The sequence below is a fragment of the Trachurus japonicus genome, chromosome 19, assembly GCF_045865225.1.
Source record: "Trachurus japonicus isolate A0001 chromosome 19, Traja_1.0".
NCBI classification, from domain to species: domain Eukaryota; kingdom Metazoa; phylum Chordata; class Actinopteri; order Carangiformes; family Carangidae; genus Trachurus; species Trachurus japonicus.
The window spans coordinates 24,854,403-24,866,951 of NC_140925.1; the positions used below are offsets into that span (position 1 = coordinate 24,854,403).

General features: G+C 39.3%; 1 protein-coding gene across 5 annotated transcripts; it reads right to left on the reverse strand.

Moving 5' to 3' along the window:
• Positions 1 to 1,396: 1,396 nt before the first annotated feature.
• Positions 1,397 to 11,102, reverse strand: cep55l (centrosomal protein 55 like). 5 transcript variants are annotated; one of them, XM_085761973.1, is made up of 11 exons: positions 10,329 to 11,102; positions 10,125 to 10,232; positions 9,040 to 9,195; positions 6,175 to 6,228; positions 5,520 to 5,664; positions 5,075 to 5,208; positions 4,557 to 4,750; positions 4,200 to 4,323; positions 3,856 to 3,927; positions 3,461 to 3,586; positions 1,397 to 3,346 (listed from the first exon to the last, which is right to left on the reverse strand). In XM_085761973.1, the coding sequence occupies exons 1-11, from the start codon at positions 10,515 to 10,517 to the stop codon at positions 3,134 to 3,136; spliced, it is 1,515 nt and encodes a 504-aa protein (XP_085618099.1). In that variant the 5' UTR covers positions 10,518 to 11,102; the 3' UTR covers positions 1,397 to 3,133. The 5 variants fall into 5 exon arrangements, with proteins under 5 accessions (XP_085618099.1, XP_085618102.1, XP_085618098.1 ...); XM_085761976.1 differs by having other exon boundaries at positions 5,117 to 5,205; positions 6,175 to 6,231; XM_085761972.1 differs by having other exon boundaries at positions 5,075 to 5,205; positions 6,175 to 6,231.
• Positions 11,103 to 12,549: the final 1,447 nt, after the last annotated feature.

A 12,549-nucleotide genomic window follows, 5' to 3' on the forward strand; every position in this document is an offset into this window, starting at 1 on the left:
ATGTTATATTTCCACAAATAAATCAAGATTCTAAGGGACAACGATGTAAAGTCAGTACTGCATAGAGAGACTACATATCTATATCATTTAGCATATACAATGTTAACATGTACAGTATGTACAAAAAAACATCAGTTAAGTCTATTTTTGAGTCTTTTTATACAGTAGGTGTGTTCAAAGACTATGGTAAACATATGTCCCACAGCAGGCCTTTCCTCTCAGCCAGATGCTGCACCAAAATTTCAGACACATCAAATTTCTCTATTTCTTGTTTTACTATGATTTTGACAGTTATTTCCTAATGATTTTACCTCCTATTTGTTTGGGAAATCCACAAGCTGTTTTCTCATAAATACTAAGATATTACAATTGCCCAGGGTGACTTTTTCACAGGTTGAAATCTTTGGCTTTTGTGCTGAAACGTCATGACAATGGCTTGATGGATGACCACAAACGTTGGTAGAGCTACCCGCGGGTCTGACTTTTCATTTATCCAGTGAAATATCTCTGCATCTGCTGGGTGGATTAACACATTTTCTACAGATATTCCTGGTTCCCACATTTGTCTTATTGAGTGACATGTCTGAACAACTACTGAATAGACTGCCACGAAATGCGATACATATATTCATGGCTGCCTCAGGGAGAGTGCAGTGACTTGATTCCTTAACTTTCCATCAATACTTTGTTTGACTGGCATTATAAACCAAACAACTTCCCCATCAGCCTCATCCTGAATATAATTAGCAAACGAGATGCTAACACACCGGTCTGAGAGAGTAAATGAGGTAAACATTACTCTATACCTGCCAAGCATGTTATCATCATGTGATCATTTAGTGCTGATCTAATGGCCACCAAGAGATTAAGAGTCCATCAAAACATTTTCTACATGAATACCTTGTTACTTTGTTGATTAAACCCTAATTAATTTGAGCTTGAAGCATCGGAAAGTGTTACATTGGCTGGATGGTAAATAGAGTCAACTCTTGATGCCTAATCTTTCACAGTTAAGTGAACAAAACAAAGTCAAGACACAGTAAGCTCAACATCATCAATCTTCATCTCAGCTATCGCTTCACTTCACTGTGGATCACTTACAATAAGTGCTTTGAAAACCATTCCTTTAAAACTGGTATAAGATACACAAGGGCACCAAGCAAAGATCATGCATTTTGTGGATAAGATAAGATTGATGTAATGAATTAAAAGTTCAAGACACCACTGGTCTTTAAATACAACCTGATGTGATAAATATACAAAGGACTGCTGAATTGGAAGGAGATTCACATCTTTATTGCACATTTTGTACAGTACAGTGCATCATAAAAACAGCTTTGGAGCACATGATTAGAATAACACAAGGATCAAGAGACGTGGCCTAAGCTAAAACAATACAACTCTCCAAAAGATAACAGTACAGCAGTGTTGGTTTGTCTTAAGTCCATCTGGTCACATTGCCAAGGCAGCAGGAATAAAGGCACCTTAACCCTTTTCCCCTACAAAGAGGACCTTCACTAATCCCCTACCTTAAATAGTTTAGTACAAGGAATTAACTCATGCAATCTCATTCCAGCCTTACAGCGCTGCAGGCTTATGAAGTCAGGGTGGAGATGGAAGTGAGCTCCACTCAAACAGGAAATAATACAGGAAGAACCTGGCAGCGTATCAGCAAATTAAGCTCCCTTGTGCAGGATGTTAAAGGTTTGTTATGTTTAGGCAAATCAAAGCTATGTGGTTAAAAGTCAGGCAATGGTCTTAACTGTGGTTACAGTCAGCAAGCTTTGTGTTTGCAACACCCAGACAGAGACACTGCTACACTTAGTCATAGAGTACAAAATATAATAGGCAACACATAAAATGAAGTTTTATCCACAATTATAACATTAAAAAAATCCAAAACACAGAACAACCATCCCTATTATTGTGTTTATAACCTTATTACTGTAAAATGGCAAATTAACACAGCAGATTATGGATAATTTCTCTTTGTTGGGAACAATGCATATACTGTACTGTATACTATCAATACCACACTGAGAAAAAAGGTTTCACAGACTGCATTGATTACTGAAACTAGGAGTGGAGGGAAAGTGTGTTTATAGCTGGTTTGTCAATGGAGCATATTAGGCAGGTTTCTAAACTTTTATACTAAATACAATAAGGCATATCCCACGATGATACACAAAAGACCATCATAAAGGCCACCATTTTACAGTAAAGTTATCATCACTTATATTTACCAGGGTAAAATAAAAGCTTTCATTACCTAAATAGACAGTAGCTCACGCATAAAACAACCCAAGAATAAATAATTTGATCAAATACACAAGAAACACAAGAAACTAAGAGCTTCATAAAAACATAAACTGAAAAACACAACTGCACTCAAAAAATAAAATAAAAAATGAAGCAGGCAGAGCCCAAACATATTACATATTACATGTGGAAGGAATATGATAGGTCTTTTTAAATTAAAGATCAGATCAATCTTTGGCCTGATGACATGATACGGGGCAAAAAGAACTGGAATACAAATGAACCATGAAGGTGTAAACATGTGAATTGTGCCATTTGTTGAAAACTATCACACTCATGTTGAAATCTTGAATACTTCTAAGGTGATGTAGGATGTTAAGGATGTCCCTCAATTCCCTTTTATTTAAATATATCTTATTTGTATCTATCAAAAAGGTGTAAGTGTGTAATGTTTGTTTATCTACAAATGTCCAGTGATCATTATGACAGCAGGAGTTGTATTTCGAACAAATAATCTGAGCAACTTTGCAGTTCATCATAGCAAAGGAAAGAGATGGCAAACCAAGTATGTAGCCTCACATCAGAGTTTAAAAATGTTTGTCACTTAACTTTGTTTTTCAAATTGGAACATACTGAATAGTCTAAAACTGTCTGATCCTGAGCTGATGTTATGATCTTATCCAGTGGTTCCCAACATTATGGTTTCATGATCCATTAAAAAGGGAGTAATGTCTGCTTGTTAACCACTGTCGTCAAAAGCTTAGGTTAACTCTCTTTAAAAAAAAAAATCTTAATTCCCTTTACACCTATGTAGCAAAGTGTTTTTTATAGCTGACACTCAGGCTGGGAACCACTGATCAGGACTCTGTGTGAATTAGGCGAGGCAGAAATCAATGTGTGCCAGGAGCTCCCTGTGACGACTAGTGGGATAGGTGGCCCGACACTTTGGGCACTCCAAGAAACTCTCATCCAGGAGGTTGGTGACTTTAGATGGAGATGTGGGGCCATGAGTGTCATCAATGGTAAGACGCTCAAACTCAAGCCTGTTATAGGAGCTGGGCTCTGAGAAACGGGCATTCGGCTGTTTCTGAAACGGAAATCATGACATTGTATTTATTTATCAAAACCATATAATCACTCATTTATATCTCTCACAAAATTAGGAATTTAACATATGGTTGCCGTGTTCAGCAACACTTACAGCAGACTCCAGTTTAGCAATCTGATCACGAGCCTTGCGAAGCTCCTTCAGCACCTTATGTAACTGGTGCTGCATGCTCTGGCGATCAATCTTTTCATTCTCAAAGTCCTTGGCAGAGAGTTGGATCTGAGGAGGGGCAGAAATATATGAGATGGAGAGAGCCAAGAACTCATTGTACTTAAATTGCACAAGTGGGAATCCATGTGGATTTCCTACTTTCAAGAGATTGCAGCCACTTCAGATAGTTACAACTATATGTGCTTGATAAAAACAACATATCAGGGCCTGTGTGATGGTGCTTCACATCGAAACTGACCAATGAAGGTTCTAAATGTATGATCTATTACTGCTAATCGCATGCTGAGCTTTGAACTGACAGAAGCATGGAGTGTTACCTGTTGCTCCAGAGCAGCAATTCTCCTCTGCTCTTCGTTTTGGCTCAGAAGAGACTTCTGCAACATATTTACCTGTGAAAACAAAATTATAGTAAAATATAATGCTATACTTAATTAATACTATATTCAAATAATCATTAATCTTTCAGATATTCTGAGATATCCACTGAGATTAGTAAGTAGTAAGTAAAATCCTGCATGGCTTAAGTCTTACATTCCCAATTCTTTTAAATCCTTCCTTTCATGTACCATGCTTTGATATAGTGAGAGTGGATAACTTTGATGAATAAATAAACATAGTGAAGCGTGACTACAGGTGACTTGACAGTGGTTATGAACATTACCTGCAGCAGAAGTTCAGCAGATCGCTTCCTCTCCTCTTCCAATCTGACGTCCATATTCTCCAGTTCCACTCTCATCCTGTCTGCTCGCTCAGAAGACACCTTTCTCTCCTCGGATGCTGCATGTCTGGATGCAGTGTTTGGGTAATACAAATAAATATTTAAGAGAGTAAAATGGGATTTTTAAAGTATATACACCAACTAATCTAATGTTTGGACTTTCATTTCATAGTGTAGGTTTGTGTATTTCTTTGTGTCGGTCAGCTGTATTATTTAAAGCAAAACCGTGAAACTGAGATGATGGGATAGCCACCTCTATTTAGTATCTACAACCAGAGCAGACTTTGCTGCTCTACCTACCTGTTGCCAAGCCGCTCTGCCTGCAGCTGCATCTTTGTCTCCTCCAACTCTTTGCTTTTCTTTTCATACTTCATCAGGAAGGACGACAGCTCGCTGCACTTGTCCTCGAGCCTCCTCTGCAGCCCTGACGTCTCCTCCTGGAGCCTTGAGACCTGCTCCCTCTGAGTCTGCAGCTCAGCCTGAGCTTTGAGGGTCTGCACAGTTGAAGGAAAAATTCAACTTCAGAAATGGTGTATACTTTTTTGTCTATCCATTTCTCCCGCAGAGTTCCCAAGATCAATTATAAAGACGTCTGAATTCAAGGAACGTGGATATTTAATGGGGTTGTTCCGGCTGCATGCAGATTCAGCACTAAACCAATCTTCTGAGTGAAGGGAATGTAAATGAACTGGAACATAGTTTCTCAAGAAAGTGAGCAACATATCCACGAAAAGTAGAGTATCAGATTTAATTGGGGAGTCTGTCTGTATAAGACACAGGAATCATTCAATCGACAGGTGAAATCTTGTAGGATCTACCCATTCCTTCTGTGCATTGAGCTCCTGTTGGCTTCTGCTTACCTGATCTTTCTGGCTCTCCAGGTTTTTCTGCACCCCCACCAGCAACTGGTGGTCATATTGACCCTTCAGTTTAGCTTCCTTTTCCGGACCTGCTGAGTGAGCAGAAGCAGCAATAGATAGTGATGGACAAATTAAGTGGGTAAAAGCAAAGACTTTGTTTGGACTCAAAGCAGCATTGTTCATGTAGGATTTAAAAAACAAGAGTTTACATTTAAATGCCACAGCCTTATAAAAGCGTGGATGTCTGATCTACTTTCATCTTTTGATTTTCATTTTTAAAGCTGTGGCTAAAATACTGCTGTATAAATAAAGCTGCACCAGAAGAGATTGACATAATAAGATAATGTTACATAATAAAAGGTTAGATTAAGTTTATTTGAATTCATATAATTCATTCTCGCACCATCTGAGCCAGCCTCTTGTTTGGGTTGTGTCTGCTTTGCCTGGGCGAGCTGCTGCTCCAGCTCCAGTGAGCGGCCGAGGACAGACTGGACGTAGGCCTCTCTCTGCTGGTCATACACCAGCCACTGCTGATTCTTCTCAAGGGCCTGGTGGTGAGAAACACAACCTCTGCTCTGACATACTGCACTTGATGCTTGGTATTTAGAGCCGTTAAATTCAAGGACACTTGGTAGAAAAACAACGTACACTACATAACTGGATTCTATATTTTTTTGTTATTGTAGATAACAGAGAGAGAAGTCTTCTTTTGAGACAAGTGGTATTTCAGCAGAACTACTACTTATTTTCAGTGTTTTGTTCTGTCCGAAAAAGCAATACCCAGCCTTGTGTCCTTTGTTGATATTGACATAAAATAGGTCCAAAATATTTTGGAAATATTGAATGATAAACTTCAGAGAATTACTAATTTCCCCCGGCAATGAATAGACTGCAGAACAATCAAAAGCTTCAAATATGTGTCAAGATGGGTGAGATATTCCAGCTCTAAAACTATGGTGGTCAACAAACCTTTTTCCAATAGTCAGAATGTAGTATGTACTTAAATCACAAACAGACACATAGAAATACACACAGAGTAAATCATTGACTGGACTCACATCTCTCAGTTGATCTTGTACCAGTGCCAAGTCTGCAGGAGGTACCTGTCCATTCTGCTGCGAGGAAAAACACATTTTTGAGATAAACCCCAAAGTCTGATATGTATTGGCAGCACTTCATATCTACCTGTCATAATATATTCTTTCAATTGCAAATACTTCTACAAGATAAGAAAAGGTGCAGATCTTTTTTTGCTACACATGCACACAACCTGTACACACACTGTCTATACACAGTGGCCTTTAAAACTCATGTGCATGCTGTTTGTCAGTTCTCAATGTAAAATCTCAACAGAAGCTAGAACAGTTGGTTTGCCATGGGGCTTGCCTTAAATTATTCATCCTCTTAATTTTTAATAATGCACAAAAAGAGAGAAAGCAAGTGGTCAATCTGTGGGCTGTTTTTTCTGCGAGTTGGCCATATTACCCAAGTCACCAGTTCTTCGACATCCATCCCTAGAAGACAGTCATCTCATAATGCTGTCATCCTGACCCCGAGGTCTTCATGTCTGATCCCACTCAAAGACTAAGCCCCAGAAAACCCTTCTCAGCAGCATTGCAACAACCATAGACATCTCCATGATCACCCCCGTGAGCTCATGCACACACCAGCCAGCCTTCATGAGCTTGTCAACTTTTTCCAGATGGATTTAAAACTTACGTCCCATAAGCTGAGCCTACAAATAGCTTTTGTGAATCCAGGAAGAATGAGGGAGAGAGGTTGAGTCTGGGGTCTGTTGGTTGGGATTATTTCTGGTAATGCGAAAGGAGCTAAGACAAGGGTTTGGAAAGTGGAGAAAATTCCTGGAACATTATCATGAAGACACTAAGACAAGTAAGCATATCCACTTGGAGTGGGAACTGAAAGACACTTAGATTACAAAGAACTAAATCTACTGTAACCAAGTATTTCTCCCCATTTTAATGCTTCAAAACGATGAGCCCAAAACTTAAAAACTTGAGTCCAAAAGTAGTGTCTAAAAAGATATCCAGCATGCAGGATGATCTTTATGAGGAAAAAAACATGAATCTTTAAAACGCCGCATCTGTACCTTTCTTGTTAAAGTCTCCACTTCGCTTTCTTCAGACTCTCCTGTTCATTAGCTTCTAGCCTCCACTGAAATGTAGCGTAACTACAGGGGAAGATGATTAACACTGTTTCCTGACAGTGAGAAGGTTCTGTGTTCAAACCCAGGCCTTGGGCTTTTCTGTATGGGCTTTGCACATTCTCCCTTTGTCTGTGTGGGTCATAAATGTCAGGCTAATTAGCAACTCTGAAAAGCCCAACCAGCATCCATGGTTGTGTGCCTCTATACGTCATGAAAGAAGATGTACTGTCATGTACCTTGCCATCACCAAATGTCAGCTCACAGTCCCTGTGCAACCCTATAAGGATAAACAGTATAGCTAATGTATGGATACTAATACTATCTTGAACATTTGAGCAATAATAATACTGGTCCTAGGATTTGAAGGAGAACTGTTAAAAGGGGGCATTTTTAAGGCATGCTGAATCGATCTTACACATGGCCCTGAAAGATCTCTTTTTGTCCATGGAGGAGAGGCCTATGATGTCGGAATCCTCAGAAATCCAAATTTCTCAACTTCTTACATGTGATTTTGCCATCTAAGGCTCTCCAGGAGTCGAGGAGAATCTTGATGACCTCTTTCTAAGAGTGTAGTGAGCGCCTGCTGTGCTCCAAGCATCAAAAGGTTGACCAAGAATCAGTGCTGCCCTTTGATACCGAATAAAAGCCTACAATCGCGAGGCAGCTGAGTGGCAACTACATTCACTGCTCCTGCACGGACAGTTTTGATGATATTAATAATGCTATCAAGTGTCACTTGGGCCAGGTTGTTTTTTTTCCCACCCATCTCTAAATTACTGTGAGTGAAGTATTATTAGTCAAGGTATTGACAGTTGAAGATGGGTACCAAAAATATTTACATTTATAGTGATTTTATTCTCAACTGTATATTTCTTGGTTTCATGATGACAAATTAGTAAGGCTGCTCCAGGAAAAGGATAATGTCTGCAGGTGAGGAAAACAATCAAAGGTCAAACACTGCCACCTAGTGGACAAAGGAACAAGTGCATTTGCATTTCAAACAGTTCCACTCTCCTGCCCTACTTTACTAACAAAAAAAAAAGTTGAAATGTACAAAAAGGTTTAAAAATAAACATGACGTAAATCTTAGGTGGAGTTGCTACTGATCGTAACAGGAGCCACAGCAATTCAAAAACCTGGCCAGAGGCAAATATCACAGCAATTTTGATTACATTATACTCTTACTTGTTCCTTTAATGCACATTTCTATTAGTCATCTTTTAGCATTGCTGGAATTTAGCTCAATTAATCATTAAAATGGGTTTTGTGAGACATGTCACAATTCAACAAGAATATACTGTGTACTGCATCAGCAGAATAGAGAGAATAGATAAAAAATCCTAGAGATGGAGGATATTAGAAGGGGATGCAGACTCGGGACGGAAATCTGAAGTGGATTTAATCCCAGGCTAGGGGGGAGTGTGCTGTCAGAATGAGGGATATAACCACTCAGCCAACTCTGTTCAGTGATTTCTGACAACAACTATGTCAAAAAGTAACAAATGAAAAACATCTCCTTGAGGTTTCTGATAATGTCTGGATTTCCCCCCATTCTTTCACATTTTTGTGAAAATTCTGACTAAAATAACACTTTTCTTTTTAAACTGTACCAGCAAATGGAGGTAGTCAGACTTACAGTAGACTACTTTTTAAAGCCAACTATATACATCATTAGAAAAATACACATTCCCAGTGCAGAGAATTGGTTATTTGGAGGGGGAAACTTTTCCGACAGGTATAGAGTTGGTCAACTTACTGTCATTTGTGTTTCCAGGGACTGGCACCGGGCAGAAACAGTTGTCAGCTTGTTTTTCAGGTTCTCCGTCTCCTGCGACAGGCTCTGGAACAACATGTCTCTCTGCTCTGCATCCTTCCTCCGTTGCTCTAGCTGCGCCTGCAGTGATGCTACCACCTGAAATACAAAGCAATATGAAATCAGCGACAGCTCGACTAGCCTCTTCAGCAACCATGTCAATACGATTTTCTTGAAGTAGAGACAATACACTGAGGATATTTGCTCTTTGCTCAATCTGCCTCATACAAATGACATTACATGGCTGACAATCTGCTGGCCTTTTGCAGGCTGAGCAGCTATGGTAGCGCTTTTGTTTATGTCTGTTAATGAGGAAGAGGCAAGTGCGATTAAATCACATTACACATTCAAAATGTCTAGGAAAACAAATAGCTGATATTCCATTTACCAGCATGCCATCTCAAAGTTTTAGCATAGTGCCATTCTTACTTGCTTAAATTAGAAAACGATTTCTTCCATAATAGAAAAGAGATTTCACAAGGATAAGCAACAACCTCAAATAAATAGCGTCAATTTCTCTAGCAGTGTCATCAAGACTAACAAGTCATGAATGCTAATTCATGCACAGACACTACAGAGAGAGATATTTGGTTTATAAATATCAAGTGAGCAGCATACACAACATGTGTTGATATGCAGCTTTTGCTGGCTGTCTAAACTTCACTTAGCTGAGCTGCTGTCAAAATGGGATACAAGCTATTTCCCCCCCAACTGTTTTTGTGGCAGCTCAGTGGAATTCTAGCGTGATTTCTTCCTTCTGACAGTTGTCTGCTGCCAGCAATACATATGCCACCAATACAATGCCAAGAGTGCAACAAATCTTCACAAGTTGAGGAGAGCCCTCAAAGACAAAGCAGTAGGTGTATCTCCTCACCCCAGGCAGGTAACTGCTGCCTCGGGGTGTCAGCATGTTTATCCACGTGTGTCCATGTTTACAGAAGAGTTCTTGCCCACACAGGTCAGTTGTAAATGTGATATTTTCTCAACCATATACAGAGTTTCTGCAAAGATGTGCCATGTGTACATACCTCTCCTCCTCTAGCTGACAGCTGCTGTCTCACGGTGTCTAGTTCCTGCTCTTTAACCAGCAACTGCTGATTGTTCCTCTCCCGAAGAGTCTCAAGAGAAAGAATCCTCTGACATGATGAACATGAACATTAGGGTTAGAAAAAAAAGGACAAAACACATAAATACGCTCCAGGAAATTCTGAATGTAACACACAAAGTAATACCTCCAGCAGCTTGGTTTTGTCTGCGTCTGGTGGTTTGATGTGTCGTTTGGCCAGTTCATCAATCTTTCTCCTCAGGTGAGCGTTCTCCTTCCTCACTCTCTCCAGCTCCGCCTCAGTTTTGGAGCCAGAGTTGCTGGACTTGAAACCCAGCCTGCTGACAATGGTCTCTTTTGCACCTTTAGATGTCATGGCTGCCCTTTGTTGGTGTTAACCTGAAGAGACTCTGGGCTAGAAGTTGACCAGAGGGTATTTGGTTGTAATTTGAATTGACACATTAAAAGAAAATAACCGAGACTATAAAAGAAGAAGAATTGAATATTAATATCAAATTGTGTAAGTCAATAAGGTTGCAGTGAACATATTTGCATGTAGCCTACGTCACACTTTCAGTCCGTGTAAAGTAACCGAACCTACATTTATTTACATACTAATTTCACAACATAAACCACACTTTATCACAGTTGAAAGACTTTTTAAAATCAAATACAGATATTTCAGAAATAACGTTAAATCATGACCGTTTACTAACGTAACTTAGCCTAACACTGGGAATTTCCGTCCACCTGTCTCCTGTCGCTGACTAACAAAAACAAACGTAACGTTCATTTAAATATACTTATCTCCAATTTTAAATAAGACCATAAAAATACTAATACCTAGCACAACTTATCATTCAATGTTTAAAACTCACCGAATAAGCGGAGAAATCCTCTGATGGTATCTAGTCTGTTTGTGACAACAGGACCGTTTACACTCCGGACGCTTTCGTTTCCTGAAGTTTGAATTGCAGCGCGCTGACGTCACGTCCGAAACGTAATGACGGGTGCGTGCATTTACGTTGCACTGCGTGTCTCAAAACATGACATGTAGGGCGGTGCAGTGAATGAAATAGAGCGATTCTCTAAAGTTTCTCGGTGGTAATTTGAAATATAAGTATTAGATAATGTTTTATGTTACTTGGCATAGATTCCACAGTCAAAGAATTATTCATATTGAGCTTTTTCCGGTCTACAACGACGACGTTCATGTGTTACCCCCGGCTGCCCCCTGCAATGAATGAAACGAACAAGCTGGGCATGGCAAGAACCCAAATCGGTTTGTCATGAGTTTGGTCCTAAAATGTTTTGAACCATAGCCATAGTCTTCCTATGCAGCCAGTGCAGAGATATTATAAAACCTTCCAAAACTGTTGTGGTAGCTTTTGCATTAAAGGAAATACGGGAAGTAGAAGTAAAGTCACTATCAGGAGGCATCATAACAAACTGCAGGGAGGAGTGCAGCAAAACATTTGCTACCTTGGAGCCAATGTAAATATTTATGTCTGAAACTGGAAAATGCATATTAGGCATACATTTAAAACAAGCATGAAGAATAAACCACCAACAGATACCTGCTGTTTGTAGTGTGTGCACCTTACATTAATCATAGGCTTTCTTCCAAGAGTAAATGACATCAGCAAGCAGGGGTGAAGACACTCTGTGGGGATGAGAGGAGGAGAAGTGAGGCTGTGGTGTCCCTTTTCCCCTTTAATTTGGTAGGATAATTATGATGAATTTTAAGGTGCAAATACAGTGCATCAGTCATGCTGAGCATGCATTTGAATAATGCTGAATACAGTTCAGGCTTGGGAATTTCATTATTTCTTGCAGTTGAAAGATACTGAATATTCCCTCCCAAACTCATCTTTGTGAATGCTGAACAGACATAAACTTGTAAATAAACTGATAACATGACCTTCATAACTTCAAAAATAGTCTTTTTATTGTTTTAACAAGGTGTTGTATTCAGTAAGTCGAGTTGCTCCAGTATGATTTGCAGTGTGTAATAGCATGGTCCATCATGTCTTTTTTATTAATTCTCCGGAATACATGTTTACACTACAAATTGGAAAAGTGAACTGAACACCATTATAGACCTTGATCCAAGCAGCAGTTTCAGTGAATGGCTTCATCGAGGCAAACAGTGTAATGAGTCAAAGTCAGCATACTGTAATTACAACACTGAATAATCAGGCGTTCCACTTATTTGCCACTACATTATACTTTACATTTTAACATACTGGTTTCCTTGCTGTCTGTTTAATACACATCCTAATTAACTCTTCCAGTAATAGCCAGCAAAACATGTCCAATAAATCAATGGCATGCCTTTGCTGTCTCTTTTAAATTCTGTCAAGTTATTGCATCAAACTGATGCACATTAATCACAAACAAGTCAGTCA

Bases quoted from the DNA above. Each gene is read 5' to 3' on its own strand.
- cep55l (XM_085761971.1), bottom strand. From the start codon at position 10,517: ATGACATCTAAAGGTGCAAAAGAGACCATTGTCAGCAGGCTGGGTTTC. The intron at 3,928-4,199 runs GTAATGTTCATA...TTGTTTTCACAG, and splicing joins CTGCTGAACTTCTGCTGCAG to GTAAATATGTTGCAGAAGTC. The intron at 3,347-3,460 runs GTAAGTGTTGCT...TTTCCGTTTCAG, and splicing joins TTGCTAAACTGGAGTCTGCT to AAACAGCCGAATGCCCGTTT.